This window comes from Telmatherina bonti, assembly GCF_933228915.1.
Source record: "Telmatherina bonti genome assembly, chromosome: 21".
NCBI lineage: Eukaryota > Metazoa > Chordata > Actinopteri > Atheriniformes > Telmatherinidae > Telmatherina > Telmatherina bonti.
In genome coordinates, this window is record NC_136630.1 from 10,682,255 (window position 1) to 10,698,574 (window position 16,320).

The 16,320-nt window shown below is 38.7% G+C and overlaps 1 protein-coding gene across 1 annotated transcript; it reads left to right on the forward strand.

Moving 5' to 3' along the window:
- The first annotated feature begins 357 nt into the window (after positions 1–357).
- Positions 358–14,460, forward strand: LOC306771602 (cytohesin-1-like). The gene is made up of 12 exons (XM_079260833.1): positions 358–495; positions 5,118–5,200; positions 8,489–8,553; positions 8,934–9,000; positions 9,679–9,797; positions 10,183–10,376; positions 10,619–10,767; positions 11,967–12,078; positions 12,634–12,710; positions 12,815–12,886; positions 13,502–13,656; positions 13,734–14,460. Exons 1-12 carry the CDS (start codon positions 468–470, stop codon positions 13,810–13,812), a joined length of 1,200 nt encoding a protein of 399 aa, XP_079116959.1. The 5' UTR covers positions 358–467; the 3' UTR covers positions 13,813–14,460.
- Positions 14,461–16,320: the final 1,860 nt, after the last annotated feature.

Consider the following 16,320-nt stretch of genomic DNA (forward strand, 5'->3'; position numbering starts at 1 on the left):
TGTATGTATGTATGTATATATATATATATATATATATATATATATATATATATATATATATATATATATATATATATATATGTGTGTGTATATATATATATATATATATATATATATATATATATATATATATATGTGTGTGTGTGTGTATTGTGTTTTATCTAGCTATCTATCTGTCTATCTGTCTGTCTCTCTATCTATCTATCTATCTATCTATCTATCTACGTACACAGATGAGAAGATATGCGTAAAGTTTGGGTGCGGCTCTGTGATTGGTTGACAGGGCTTGAAGCCACGCCTCCTCCATCTCGCCAAACACCGGCTGTCTCTCTTCAATCAGTTGACATTAACCTCTGGTTGAGCTGCAACTTAGTAATAAAAGACGCGCGCCTTTCATCTTGCAAACTTACTCAAAAGTGACTATATTAGTTTTTCCTCCTGAGGAATCCCTGAGAAACCGCACCGTAATGGTTCTGAAGTCGGAAGACGGAGTTGGTGAGTTTGCTGACACGCATTATTTATGCAGCGCTAACCGCGGGGCTAACCAGGTTAGCTGGTTGAAACTAGCCTAACTTTATTGAAGACAATAGTTTGAGCGAGATGAGGCTAATGGAGCTCGTTGTTATGTCCTGATTATCTGGTTTAGTATGTTTTGGTATTTCATATACTGAAAAGAAAAGCAACAAGTCTTATCTAGCTGGTGTGTTCATGCTCTTTGGCAGTCTTTATGAACTGGTACAAGGGATCTATTATTATTATCTGGATTAAGGCCAGACCTCACGGGGGTCTGTACTTATTGTGTCGCTGTTCATGTGTCTAAAAATGCAATCAATGCCCCTTATTATTAGTTGGAAAGGACGGAATTGACCTGAAAAGGCTTATTTGACTTGACTACAAGTTCTGTGGTGTTTCTCAACTTGTTGCCTGAGTGAGACTGACTGTAGGAAGTTGTGGAGAGGAGACAAAGTGAACTTAATTTGGACTTTAGGTCTTCACAGCTGCACTGGTGTTTCCTGTCTCAGTTTGAGCCACTCTTACAGGATGTATTCTACTGTATCCCTTTGTACCATTACAAAATGGTCAAATTGAGTAAACACAATGAAAAATGTGTAATTGTGTAATTCAGCCTCTTACCATTATCATGTATGACCTGATGTCAGCTGATAATCATTTAAATTTGAACTTCCTTATATAAACTTGTATTTTTTTTTTTTTTTTAAAAAGGTATGTATTTCATTATCACTTCCACATTGGCTTTACTATTTTGCACCTCCTTCTTTTACTGTGTCACCAGAGTCTCACTCTATTCAGATTTATTTATTTTAACCAAGTATCTGTTTACATTAATTTAATAGTTTCTAAAGCCAGATGACACATCATCTTTGTTTTGGGCTCACTTTGTTTAAAACTGAGCATCAAACAAATTCCCCATCATTTTCAGTGAAGTGACTTCTCAGATTTGTAGCAAAAAAATGATTTGATGGTGGTCATCCTGCTTTTCTTGATGGTAATTCTGTGTCTCTTTAAGATAATTTTGACTGTGACATAATTTCTATCTCCTGAATTTAATTAGTTTGTTCCAGACAACAAACAACAACAAAAAAAAACCTGCGGGGAGGTTAAAAGGAACCTCTTCACTTTCTCTTCCTGTCACATTTAGATGTTTTTATTTCCTGTGTCTGGCTTTAAACCATGGTATACTTTGTTGCTTTTAATATGTTTTTGTCTCCTTAATTATTGGATTTTTGCACCTTAAAGCTCAGTATAAACATAATCAGTAAGAAAGCAGGATTATTTCAATCTGCTCAGCTGCTTATCCTGAGGCCAGGGAACTCTGAAATGTACAATTATTGCCTTGTGAACATTAGAATTGGACAATTATTGCCTTGTAAACAGTGACTGACTGTAAAGGGCTCCATTGGAAAGTACAGATATTTTTCATGTCATAAACAAACTAGCTTGCCTTGGGCCTTGGGTCATGTTCCTTTCTGTGAGTAAACGCGTGATGAGCCCGCAGAAGCCCGCAGTGTCTGCAGCTTTGTCATTTCTTTATTATAAATTACTTCAAAGATGCATGCAAAACTGTAAGACCCATCTATCTCTCTCGGACACTGCTGTACATGCAAGGGGGAGTCTGTGTGGGATGTTCAGCTCATGGGGGGGAGGGAGGGACCAGGGAGGAGTTAAGATGGACAGAAGGAAAAGGCACTGAGATGAGACTTTAAAGGTTTCCCCTCACACACACACAGTTAGAAAACGTTTGTCCTCATTTAGCTGCAGGCGGGCTTCCCTCCTCCCCCTTTTCCCCTCTTGCCCCCTTTTGCTGGAATGGGTATCTAAGGATTAGCAAAGCAGGGGGGCTGGACTTGAGGACCACAGGATTGGGACGGGGTTGACAAACTCGGAGAAAGTCTGCGTCATTACTACACTTTGTGACACGCAAAACTGGACTGCAAAGAAACTGCAATTTTTTTTCTATAAAATTTGGCGATATAACCCCAACTACAGTCAGACTCTTAACCTTGACTGAATATTTTCGGGCTGCATTGGTTCTTCTGGACTTTAACAGCGGTGGTGAAACCACTTAGACATCTTCTCTGGTATGAACGTCAAGATTGTGACACAGATATGTAGGTGTGTTATGCGTCATTGTAACAGCTGTATATTGGGGCTTTTTGCAGAAATGTGAATGTGTGAGTCGTCACGTCTTCCTGTGCAAAACCCATCAAGGCAGGAAATCTAAATGGAACATACGGTAAATGCAGATTGATTCATGTTTTTTTGGGCTGGTTTTTAAATTTCCTCTGTATACCAGTGAATCTTTTAGAGAATGCAATGTGTTGCGTAACTTATTAACAGGACATCTCACAATGGCACAATATTCTTGTCCTCAGGTTTGTAATAAGAGTGCCAACCTACTTAAACATTTCCCTTGTGATGAATCGTTACGTGTGTGTGTGTGTGTGTGTGTGTGTGTGTGTGTGTGTGTGTGTGTGTGTGTGTGTGTGTGTGTGTGTGTGTGTGTGTGTGTGTGTGTGTGTGTGTGTGTGTGTGTGTGTGTGTGTGTGTGTGTGTGTGTGTGTGTGTGTGCGCGCATTTTCAATATGCATATTATACAAGGTAGTGGTCATTTAAAGTTTGCTAAACATTGTATTTTGTGGACGGATTTGACAGGATTTGATGTGTTTTGGGAGACCAAGGATGGCAGTAGAGGCAACCTTTTGCCTTTTTTAAGCGATAAAAGCAGAATGGGAGGACTTTTGGGAAAAGGACCTAAATGAGAGGATTATGGTGTTTGTATTACTGGTAATCCAATGTGGAACTGATCCATTAAGGACCTAAAAAAAAAAAACAACACCTAAGTTTCTTCGATAAACTTTACAGTCAAACCATTGCTGACATTCTTTATGTTGTTAGCCACTTTGTTTTAAATGTTGCTTTTACAAGGCACTTTATGGCTTAAAAAAAGACTTGAGGGGTTAGAAATATTAATATCATTTGTTTGGTAAATGAATGTGTTTTTACTAAATATGTTATGTGAGGGTGAAATAGAGATAAGAAAAAACTAAATGACCTTAAAGTTTTGATAAGGTCTGGTCTCTTTGTTCTCACTTGAGTTCTCACTGACATGGTCAAAGCAAAGTAAAATGAACTTTATTTGAATCTCTCAGCAGGACTCTTCTAATGAGGCTGACGAACAGCAGCAGGACGGCTTGAATCACCCTTTGTGACTGCTTGTTACTCAGCACTAATTTGGCCCATTATATCCATTTTTTTCTACGTTCTAGCAGTTTGTATGCTTCATAAAAACAGACCAAGATGATGTGGTGTCCAGAAGTAGAAATGCAGTGTTTGATGTCACTGCAGTGGTAAAACTGAAAATCTGTGAGAATTACAAGATATTGAATATGTAGATCTGCTACTAACACCACAAATACCTTATTTCCATTACTTGCATTCATGTTTTTCTGTCCAACTTAAGTTTTCCTGAGAAAAACAATGGTTCTGTCAGTCCCTGACAGATCTGCATTAGCCTCCTTATCATGGGTTTGCAGATATCAAGTGTCTTTGGGTGCATGAACTTCTGTTCTATCAGAGTACACACTTGCTCGTGTAGTTTGAGGTTGTGGTCTTGTGCTTCAGTTGAAGGGAAGAAGACAACATGGTTATTTTAGCTGGACAGATACTGGAACATTGTTGCTGTTAAGCTTGTAAACTTGCTGTTTCTGTTTTATTGTTTTTGAATTAATTATATTGAGAATTGAATGAATGAATGAATGATACTTAATGGCAGTACATTCAGTAGACCCTCAACTGCACTGATAACTGTAGATATTAGGATTTATCATCTTGAAACCATGAATGTAACAACACCTTGTATTGTATGAATATTGATTTATATTTATGTACAATATATTTGTCACAGTTTAGTCAAAGATGGGCATCCTGTCTTGTTAAACTGCTTCCATTACTGTGGACTTCTGTACATTGTAAAGGAAATACAGTAGGCTATGTGGTAACAGCCACTTTCTTTTCAGTCAGTTTGTAGTTTTTTTCTTATTTTATTTTCCAACACCTACGGTTTTCCATTTGTCTAACTTTGCTAACAGGAAATCAGACAGACCTGCTAAAATTCAGTATGACCCCAAACATTTATATGGGAAACATAAACAAGTTAAACATGATTGATTTGAACAAAAGGAGCTTGATAAAAGTTTGCTGAGATATTTTTTTTATCTCAGTTTCATTTGCCTTTTTCAGTCATTTGGGGTCAAAACTGCCTGAGAGGAAGAAGCAGGCAGGGTCAGGTTGTTGTCTAGTGTAAATTGATATTTATTCTAGTTATTTCTGTCATTTAAAAAACAATTCTATTCTTGCTAAAAGTCAACATTTTTAGATTATATGTGTGTGTGTGTGTACATTTGTATAAAACTGTTCTTTGGCAGTGGTGGTGTATTCTCATGGATCAAAGATGGTGTTGCCATAGTGACCCAGATCCGTGTGTGTGTGTGTGTGTGTGTGTGTGTGTGTGTGTGTACACGTATACAGTACTGCTACCATATGTAGGAACAGAGAATATTTGATCTTGATATTTGAGTGTTTTTGTTTGCCCTCAGTGCCTGATGACCTCAGTCCAGAGGAACGACAGGAGCTGGAGAGCATCCGCCGCAGAAAGCAAGAGCTTCTGCAGGACATAAAAGTAAGGACACACTCAGAAAATACTGGTTGACACCTCCACGTTTATTTCATTCATCTGTTTTCTTAAATACTGAGCCAAATCCCTGCCGAGTTCATCTGCAGCCCAACACTCTGTGTGCAACACAAACAAACATTTTATTTTTAGCTTGAATATCTTTCCTGAATCTCAGTTATCAAAATGTCAGTCAACCTGAACAAGGTGTAGAAATGAACAGATGGCTTATTTTGAAATTGGAGCCTGAGCTTTGAAGGAGCCATACCTGTTTTCTTCAGCTGCTAATATTTAAAGCCCAATGTATGACAGGTTTAATATGTAAATATAGACAATTTTCATTCATATCGCCCCAAATTATAACATTGATATATGTCAGTGCTATGATGCAGTGTTTAAAATCTTACAGTATGAAGAAAAAACTCATAGATTTGAAGGGGGGGAAAAAAAAAAAAGATCCAGTTTCAACAGGCAAAAACCTCAACCTAAAACAAGCTGACAGAGGGCTGCTGTTTGTCTGTGTGTGTGTCTGTGTGTGTGTGTGTGTGTGTGTGTGTGTGTGTGTGTGTGTGTGTGTGTGTGTGTGTGTGTGTGTGTGTGTGTGTGTGTGTGTGTGTGTGTGTGTGTGTGTGTGTGTGTGTGTGTGTGTGTGTGTGTGTGTGTGTTATGAAAGGCTTATGGGCAGACATGGGAGCAATAAACAGCACTGGATCCTTTAGTACAGTAATAACAGATCAGAAATGGGCAGCTAAAAATACCTGCACTGAGGAGCAAGGAGAAGTTGCACGACATAAAGCACATACTCCAGGAGGGAAAAATGCAAAGCTGATTACAGGCATGAGTCGAGGAGCTTAAGTACGTCATGGGAGGCCCTGCATTATAGCACAATGAAGAAATCATTCACAAGTCTTATGGGAGCTTTATTAAAAATGAAACTTTAAGCTTGCTCACAAAGGCAGAGAATGTATCTGCCTCATGAAACAAAGAGTTTGTGGTCTGGATTCATTTCATGCACCTCAAACTAGAAACTGACATGTTGCAAAAATGTTGTTTTCTGTGGCTTTATGTTTTTATTCTTTGTTCGAACACCAAATTGTAATTGTTTTCTCTCTGTGCCCTTGAGTCAGTGTGCACCTCCACGTCTAGACCAATGTGCCAGAAGAGGTGTGTTTATAGGCTTGCAGTGTAAGAGGGTTTACGGGTACGACCACAATTACTGTACACTTTCAAAACAAATGATTCTCATTGTTTGGGGGTGGACACTTCATGCATATGTGTTTGTGGCGTCTTTTGCCCTGAGGGACAAGTTAACCTCCTGCTGTTTCTGTACAACTATTATAATAATTAGCAGGACAGGCTTTGTCGGCTTATTATACATTTGTCTGCATGATGGGGATGGAGCTAGCCATGTTATCATAGTACTAACATAAATACCAAATAGAAGTCGCAAGAAATAAAATAAACTATGCTCACCTTCCACTATTTGATTGTGAGAACTGAAGTTTATTTCTGCTTTTTCGCTGTGAAAATCATCTGAATGTTCATGAGTCGGTGTGTCAATTTTCAGGGTTTGGTATTTTTCTTGATTAAAGGTAATTATGTGCTTAATTAACAAGAAGTGAGTTGTATTCTGACATATTGGCAAAAAGGAAAAGCTTAATTTAAAAAAAAAAAAAAAACTAATGGCAACTATATAAAGCGATTCTGGCTTTATAAAGCAATTGTTAAAGAGCAGTTTTGATATTTATCAGTCTGGATTTTGATCAACTGCTGTATGCAATAATTTAACTAGTTATTAAATTAGTTTAAACAAAGTATTTGAAAACTCTTGATAGAAACTTCATTGGATAATGTATAAAGAGAAAAACATTGAAATTTGATGCTGAACTGAAACATGATGCTGAACTGGTTCTATGTGCTATAGGAACAGAGAACTTATTTTCTGAGTAGCTAAATTTATTAAATAGGACAGGCTTAAATAAATGCATTATGCTTCAGCCTGTGCCTTTCAGTCACTATACAATGATATGTCCCACAGTTCTGTTGTTTTTTATTGTCTCTTATTGTTTTAATGCCTGTTGTTATTGTACAGTGTCCTTGAGTGACTTGAAAGGTGCTTTTAAATAAAATGCATTATTATCATTATTATTATGTTTGTATTAAATACATTTGTTGTATATTATCTGATTTTAATATGTGACTAATAAAACAAATAAGACTATAATAAGGAACAATCTTTGATCTGTTTAGCTGATTTTATCATTTTAAACAGCAAAACGTAAAATATTGTGCCAAATAAAATTTAAATGTATAAAAATATTATTTGACAAGGTGATGCAGAACAGGGTTTAGATTAAATTAAAAAAGCTTTTGAAGTGGGAATCCACAGCCCACACAAAGAAGTGGGAAAAAAACACGCCTCCGGGCAGACGCTGTGTAAACTGATGGATGGAGTTTGTAACTGAAGTCGACTTATGTGGCGTTTTCTGTTGTAAGCCCCGCCCTGTCTTGCCCTCAGCGACTGATGGGTAATGAACCGTGAAATATTCCAGTAATTGAGATGGAGTACATGGTTCGTTTATGAGTGTAACCATGGAAACGCACATGGAAGAATGATATTAACTTAAGGTGAAGGGGTTGTAGTCTTGTTTTCAAATAGATTCACTCACCGAAGGTTTTATCTGATCCGACCAGAGACAGCAACCTTCTTTACTTCTGTTTCTCTTCTTTAACAATCTGCTTCAATTATTTTCTGCTGGCTCAGTGTTTTTACATCTGTTTCTCGTCCCTCTTATAACCCCTGCTTCTCCCAAGCAGCTTTGCTAAGTCTTTGATCCCGTATATTCCTGTCTCTCCATGTGTGACGACCAAACGGGGGTTGTAGACTGATTAATCTGGGTCAGCACATGGGAGGGGAGAGAAGGAAACGGGGTAGGGGGTGATGAGTTCAGACCCCAAACAGGTGCTGCAGATCCCTGAGAGGATTCCCTGCAACGGGAAGCTATTGTACAAAACTCCTGCTGAGAGGAAGATTGCATGAATGACGTCCAAACTCGTAGGGATTTTATTGGGTCATCACTCCAGCAGAAAGTGTCATTTGTGAGATTTATGTGAAATGGATCATTTAAAGTAATTTATCGTGACAATGAGATCAAAGCCTCTCTGGAGGGTTGCGTAAAGAGTCAGATATATGGTATGTGAGTCTGTTTGTTCCCTTATCGCTTCGACGTTCGGGAGCTTAAACCAATGATCCATTTTTCCTTGTTTCTTATCCTGCTCCTCTCTGTCTGCTCTCAGAGGCTAAAGGGTGAGATAGCAGAAGTGACCAATGAGATTGAAAACCTGGGCCTCACAGAAGAGAGGTAAAGTGTCTCACAACTACCATGACTGTTCATTGTGTTTAGGTAATAACACTGCTTGGCTTTTGTATATCTAAACAGGACATCAAAATAAATTTGCAGCTGCCTTGTGGGATTAAAATCACTGTTTTATATAATATATATTGAAACTGAGACTAATGAAACCAGGTTAAAACCAGGCCCACTCATGCTGCTCTTCTGAGTGGACCAAAGGTTTCAGGTCTGCAGCCAAAGAAGCAGAACTCTGTGGTTTATTAAACTAACATAAAACAGAGAAAATTGGGACAATCCACAGAAAATTATGGGTGATATTATCAAGAAACAATTAGACAGACAGAATTATTGATTATTGAAATGCTGATGGTGTATGTATGTGCGTTTAGGAAAAGTATGCAGAGGAATAAACAAATGGCCATGGGCCGAAAGAAGTTCAACATGGACCCTACAAAGGTAAAAGCTTTTCTCATTTTAAAAAACATACAAGTAGCATTTTTGTTCACTGGGATTTACCTATTTAGTCCAATAACATGAATATAAATGTACTGTTAGGTCTTATAGATATTGAGCTCTGTCATTAAAAGACCGTTTTAAATTATATTTCACATTTAGTTGTAGCTGAGAAGATAAAGTCAAAATATCTTTAAGAATAATTTGAATTTCCAAATAAGAAATTTTGGAAACAAAAACATGGGATTATTTTCTGCATTACTTTTTGACATAATCTTTATTGTTTTTACAATGTGATGTCTGTAAGTAGGGGTGTGGGTTGGTGTGTGTGTTTTGTGCAATAAAGGAAATCTTGCTTAAAAAATGACTCCAAGGCTTCTCACAGTAGTACTGAAAGCGAAGGCGACACCATTTAAAGTAACAGTGTTGGATTTTTGTCTGAATTTACAATCTAAAACATTTTTATCTAATAATACTGAACATAAAAACATCCTTTTTTGCAAAATAAAAGCTGCAACCAGAGAACATAAATGACAATAGTTTATTATTAGTGTTTTAATTAACTGTAGTTTTATGGCCGAACAAAATGAACAAGTATTTACAATTTTCTTGATACTCATTTTTTTGTCTTCAGACCGTGTAACGTTCTGACTAGATTTCACTTCTCATTTTTCTCTCCAGGGGATTCGCTTCTTGATTGACAGCTCACTGCTGAAAAACACCAGTGAAGATATTGCCCAGTTTCTCTACAAAGGAGAGGGGCTCAATAAGACAGCCATCGGTGACTACCTTGGAGAGAGGCAAGTAATGTTGATGGTGTTCCTTTCCAGCTAAAAACACAAATGTCCCATTTTCCCATGTGAAAACAAGGGACCATTAGTCTACACCAGGGGTCTCCAACACAAGTCCTGCAGGTTTTAGTGTTTTCAAGATACAACACAATTGATTCAAATGAGAAGGTTCTCCAACGACTTGTCATGTTCTGCATGTTGATTTGAGTCAGGTGTGTTGCAGCAGGGAAACACTAAAACCGGTAGGATGGTAGCTCTCCGCAACTTCAAAAGTATTTTCCAGCTACTATCTGGTGTCGTCCACTGTTAAAAGGTTTCCATCAGTAGTAATGTTAGTTTTCTCCTCCTGTGTATGTGTGGGTGTGTGGGCTTGTTTTTTGTGTGTGTTGTGTAGGGATGACTTTAACATCAAAGTTCTCCACGCCTTCCTGGAGTTACACGAGTTTACAGACCTGAACCTCGTCCAGGCTCTCCGGCAGTTTCTATGGAGCTTCAGGCTGCCTGGCGAGGCTCAGAAGATCGACCGCATGATGGAGGCGTTTGCCCAGCGATACTGTCACTGCAACCGTGGAGTGTTTCAGAGCACGGGTATTTAAGCGTGTTTATGCAAAAAAAAAAAAGGAAATCATTTATTTATATGGGATGTACTCCAGTCATGTGCTTCACTGTAAGGAAAGCAATAAAACACCAGTTTTTATTTGTATTTATTGCACATTGGTCTTTTCAGATGCACAACCTCTCAACCATTAACCATTTTAATCCTCTTTAATTAAATAAAAACTTATTTTTATGTGAAATACCAGGTTTGAAAGACTTCTCTCCGTTTTCAGATACATGCTACGTGTTGTCGTTCGCTGTGATCATGTTGAACACAAGTCTACACAACCCGAATGTAAAGGACAAACCTTCAGTTCAGAGATTCACTGCGATGAACAGGGGGATCAATGATGGAGGAGACCTGCCTGAGGACCTGCTCAGAGTAAGTAAAGCTAATTTTTCTGAGACACTTCTGACACAAACGGCCCATCTCTCTCTGCGATGCTTTACCCATGCACAGGCACAATAAGAGGGTACTAAACTTTTTCAGTCGAATCTTAGACTAATTTGTCATCACATTCACTTGACTATTATGTCTTGTTTAAAGAGCAAACAGCCCTCATGATGCTCGCTTTTAGGGGAAATGTACATGTAAATTCATGTCCTTGAATCATACCTCTGTCACTGTTTTTAGTCAAATCTCTCATAACTCCCCCCCCCCCCCCCCCCCCCCCCCCCCGTCTGTTTTTATTCCTTTTCTTGTTAGAAAGAAATCTTTTCAGCTTGTGTGGCAGATTTGAGACAAAAACCACAGTCTTACTTCAGAGTCAATTATGTCATAAAACTGAAAGTTTAGCTTTTAGAGAAAATTCCCTCTTTTGTTTCCATTTCACGTCACTGAAATGTGACAGTGGACACAATGGAGGAAAAAAAATTATTCCCAAGAAGGCAATGCTCACAGTTAGCTGAGATATTAGACTACTATACACTTGAGTAACGATCATTTGATCTGAAACGATGTAAACGTAAAACAGATTAATTATTCTGTTTGTAACAAGTCAGAGGTAAACATAAAAGTGGAAAAATGTTATGAAATGAGAAATCACTTGAAGACGTAACTAAAGATGAAGGACATGGTGGGAAACTCACTTCATGGTCATGTAAATTTAGTTTCCCTCGCCCTTGCAGAAAGGCCGAGCTGTGTTGTGAGCTGTCACAACACGGAGTGCACCTCCAGCTGTGGCTACAGTGTCGTTTCATTTCAAGGGAAAAATGACAGCTGCTGAGGCTGATTGGCACACAAGCTGTAGCCATGGCAACAATATACTTTTGGTTGTTATGGTTAAAGCTGTTACACCTTATTGTATAATGGCTACATGCAGTGACTGCATGTGCGGCGCTTGTTGTACAAGTTCATACATTGAGCTGCAGAACTAAATTAAACATTAATGCAATTAAATGCCAGCTTGGGAACAGCTGCAGCTGTGTTCACAGCTGGTGAGTGTACTCTAAAGAGAGCCGTGAATGTTTATGTGAAAATTTAATCTCACGGTTCTGGTTGTGTATCAAACCAACAAACTTTGATTTTAGGAAACAAAAACTATCTGAAACCCTTCATGGTCTGTACCTCACCCTTTGCAGAATCTGTACGACAGCATCAAGAACGAACCCTTTAAAATCCCGGAGGATGATGGGAACGACCTCACACACACCTTCTTCAACCCCGACAGAGAAGGCTGGCTGTTAAAGCTCGGTATGTGGACTAAAATTGCTCAGCTCAGTTTGGATCGGCCCTTTTCTGGTTTAGATCATTAAATTACTGTAAACAAGTAGGCCCCCTAGTGGACAATATGTGTAAAAACACTAACAAGATAATTACAAAGTTGAGAATTTTGAGAAACTTTGTTTTGATAATATTCTCATTGACATTTTTCCTGTTTGTGTTTCATGGTTTTGACTCCAGGAGGTATGTATTCTTGAAACTGCCCAGCTTTAATGCACTGTTTTGCCTCCCCTGCACCTCTTTACTCCCACTGGTTGAGTGCATTCACCTTGGCATCACAGCTACAGTCAGAATAAACTAAGATGATTGATGTGTTTTATTACCCTTTGCTGTAAGCTGCTGTCTCCTGATGCTAGTTTCACGTCCGCTTCTCACTGCTGGTCCAAGTTTTAACCTCAGCTTCTGCAGCCATTAGGCTTTAATTAACCTGCTGATTTGTGTTGTCAGTGTGCGTCAGTGTTGCTCTCAAAATCAAGTCCAGTGTTCTGTGTTTGAGGTCGCAGCTTACCTGTGATCTGTCCTCAGGTGGACGAGTGAAAACCTGGAAGAGACGCTGGTTTATCCTCACAGATAACTGCCTGTACTACTTTGAATACACCACTGTGAGTACTTTGTTTGGCTGTGTTTATGCTAAATACCAACCAATGATGGTAGAAATGCTTCTTGCTGCTCTTGGACTATAATTTATTCTCTCTCTGTTTACAAGGATAAGGAACCCAGGGGAATCATTCCTCTGGAAAACCTGAGTATCAGAGAAGTTGAAGACTCCAAGAAACCGGTAAATTTCTGGTCCTTTTTTTTTTTTCTTCCCACAAGTAAGAAAAGAAAATGTCTTAAAATAAAGAAAAAAGCCAAAACAGTAAAGATTTTAGCTGAAATGATTTCAAGAGGTTTTAGTATTTATTTTTGGTAGAAGTTGTGCTGTTTAAGAGGTTATACAAGCTGCAGTAAGATGTTAAGTTATTTTATTTAATGCCCGTTAAGTTTAAATCTTGCTAATTTTCTAACCAACACATGATGTGGTTTGTTTTCTTTTAACTCATTGGCTGCTGAGACATCTTTTCATGTATTTTGCGGTTTCTGTATATGGAAAGCCAATTTGGGCATGTGTCAAAATGCGCCCCTCAAACATGCATCCAACAAGGTCTCACCCCGAGGACACCCCGATGCACCAATTGGTCAGATCGCTCCCCCACATTCTGCAGTCCTGACAAATGAGCCAAAATGCTCCAAAACACACGAGGCTCTCTGCTACAACAAGCCTGGCAGCCAATGAGTCAACTAAAACACCTCATTTGTTTTAGTCTTTTCTCAAAGACATGAATCTCCGGACTCAGCTTGTTGGTTTTTTTTTTTTTGGTTTTTTTTTTTTTTTATAAACAATCTCTCCCAGAACTGCTTTGAGCTCTTCATCCCCAACCACAAAGATCAGGTGATTAAAGCCTGTAAGACGGAGGCAGACGGCCGTGTTGTCGAAGGAAACCACACGTTTTACAGAATCTCTGCTCCGACTGCCGATGAGAAGGATGAATGGATCAAAAGCATCAAGTGAGTCACTTTTACTTCCTTCTGCATGTGAACACACTGCTGAAGACTTATCGTCATTCACTTACCTCCTCCTGCAGGGCTGCTATTAGCAAAGACCCGTTCTATGAAATGTTAGCTGCTCGAAAGAAGAAGGTCTCCACCCTGAAGGGGCTGTAGAGGATAAAACCAACACAGTCCCGCTGGAAATGGACCTGACTGAAGCTACAGTGACATTTGGACCTGCTTTAAAAGATTCAGCTCTTACAGGGGCTCCTTTTTTGTACCTTTTGAACAGATGTACTTTCAGCACTGGCAAGCCCCCATTGACCTCTGAGAAGTGCAGATTAAACCAGTGTTAGACCTCAAACATCAGTGTCTCTGGAGAACTGATGATGTGTCCTCTGGATTGGAATCCCACTTCTTTTAATCTGTTGCAAAGACTGTTAAAACAAGAACCTTTTCACATGCACGATTTGGTCTGGTTTGGCTCCACAAAACATTCCTCCAGGAGAGAAATGCTGTAAATTTAACCACAAAGTATCGGATACTTACAGATTAAAAACGACACATTGTTGTAAAACACTGATCGGTCTTACCTGTACAGCTAAACACCTGATGAAGCCATGAACGGAAACATCTAGCTCACCCTCTGACACTGTCTGCGGTGTTTAGCTGTTTAAAGCCTGTCTTCTAACTGCTGTTGGTCTTGTCAACGCACTGGTTAAAATGAAGGTAGCACAGAAATGGCTCATTATTTATTTATCCAGATTTCTTGTAATTTATTTTTGTGTGTCTGATTAAAAGTTTGCAAACCAAGTTTGCACTATGGAGTGGACTATTCTATACATTTCTGAATTCTTTGTTCATTAAAGAATATCTTGGCTTGAAATTGCACAACGAGACTGAGTGACTGTTTTTCTTGGAAGAGGTCTTCCTTCTAGGTTACAAATGAAAACAGCTTAAAAGCAACATAAATCTGTCAAGTGTTTATCTAGTCCTAATGAAGCTTTGTTAAAAAAAAGCATTCAGTCATGCTGTTTAGCAACTGATGACCATCTAATGTAAACTTCATTTTGCTTTCAACATTTTCCTGTGTTCCTGTTTATCTGCTCATCTTGTGTTTCAACACCTGTCGACAAGCGGAGGGATCCAATTTCTAGTCAATGTGTATGTTGTAACAAACGGAACATGGAAGAGCTGCAAAAGAAATATCTCACCAGGTTAGTTTAATCTCACATTTTTCCGCTCCAACACAGTCCTCGGGTCGGTGCTGTGTTTGATGTGGTTAAAGAGGTAACTTCAGGTTAAATGTTTGAGTTTTGCAGGTTTATCAGGTTAATGTTGAGCATGTATTTAGCTATAACCACTTATCCTTTTACTTGTTCTTTTTACAAACATTTTATTTTAAACTAGGAGTGGGCAGCTCCAGGTCCTCGAGGGCTGGAGTCCTGCAAGTGTTCGGAGTTGCTGGTGAAACACACATCACACTTAGCAGATTGTGAAGCGCTTGACATCAAACTGCACTAAGCTGCTAAATAGTCATTAATTTGAGTCCTTTTTCCTGATGCAACACATCTAACACTTGCAGGACTCTGGCCCCCGAGGACCTTGAGGAGTTGCCCACCATTGGTTTAAACTATACTTAGAGTCTAAATGTGAAGTCCAAGTCACATTTCCTAATGGGGACAAACCAGTATATAATATTGGCTGCACATTTAACCAGTTCTGAAATGGGTCATGTTGATAAGTTACATCTACTGCCCCTGAACAACCAGTACTCTTCGAACATATCTCCCCCCATCTTCAGAAGATCCCAGGAAGTTTGAGATCTTGAAAAAGGAAGGAAACAAGACATCATTTCAAATCCTGATACGGATCAGGGTGGGCAACATTTTTCCCAGAAAGTTAGACTGACGTAATTACAGGACTGCACAGCACACAAGTGAACCGAAACATGACCTCAATGGCTCTTCCACACAGTTCAAGACAGAAAAAGAATCCGAGTGAGCCCTCTTGTGAGTTTTGTGAGTTTACAGGATAGAATCTGGAAGTCACCAGCTCATTAATGGTTGTAAAAAATATTCTGTCTTAGAATTAAGTTAATGGAAAACTTCAGATGCCCTTTTTTACCCCCTTCAACTAGCAGTTTGTAGCACATTTAGCATGCTTGTTTAGGAAAATAAAAATGTTAATGTTGCTTGATTGAAGCAAAACCAACCCATCAACCATCAAACGTGACAAAATAAAGTTTTTCAAGAGTTTCTATGGACTTGCATAATCACGCATAATTTCACCAACTGATCACTGGGAGAGACAAATTTTAGTCCAATTTAAAGCCTTAGAAACAAGTCAGCATAGAAACAATGATTACTACCATTCATTCATTTTAAAGGCAGTTTTTGGGTGGGGGGTTGATGTCTTAGCACGCCACCGGTTTAATTGAGATGATCTTGGGGGCCATTTTGCCCTAATTCAACAAAGTAATGGAAACTTTATTTAGTTTTACAAACAAACTACTTACTGCGCTGAAATAAATTAGCTCCCCTTTTTTGCTCTCCTTCAAGACTTTAAACTGAACGAGGCTACAGCGAAAAGGCTACAACTGTGTGACACCATGAAAAAATATCCAGGAAACATTTCATGGTATTAATGGCAGTCTTACAATCTGAGTTGATTTCACAGAAA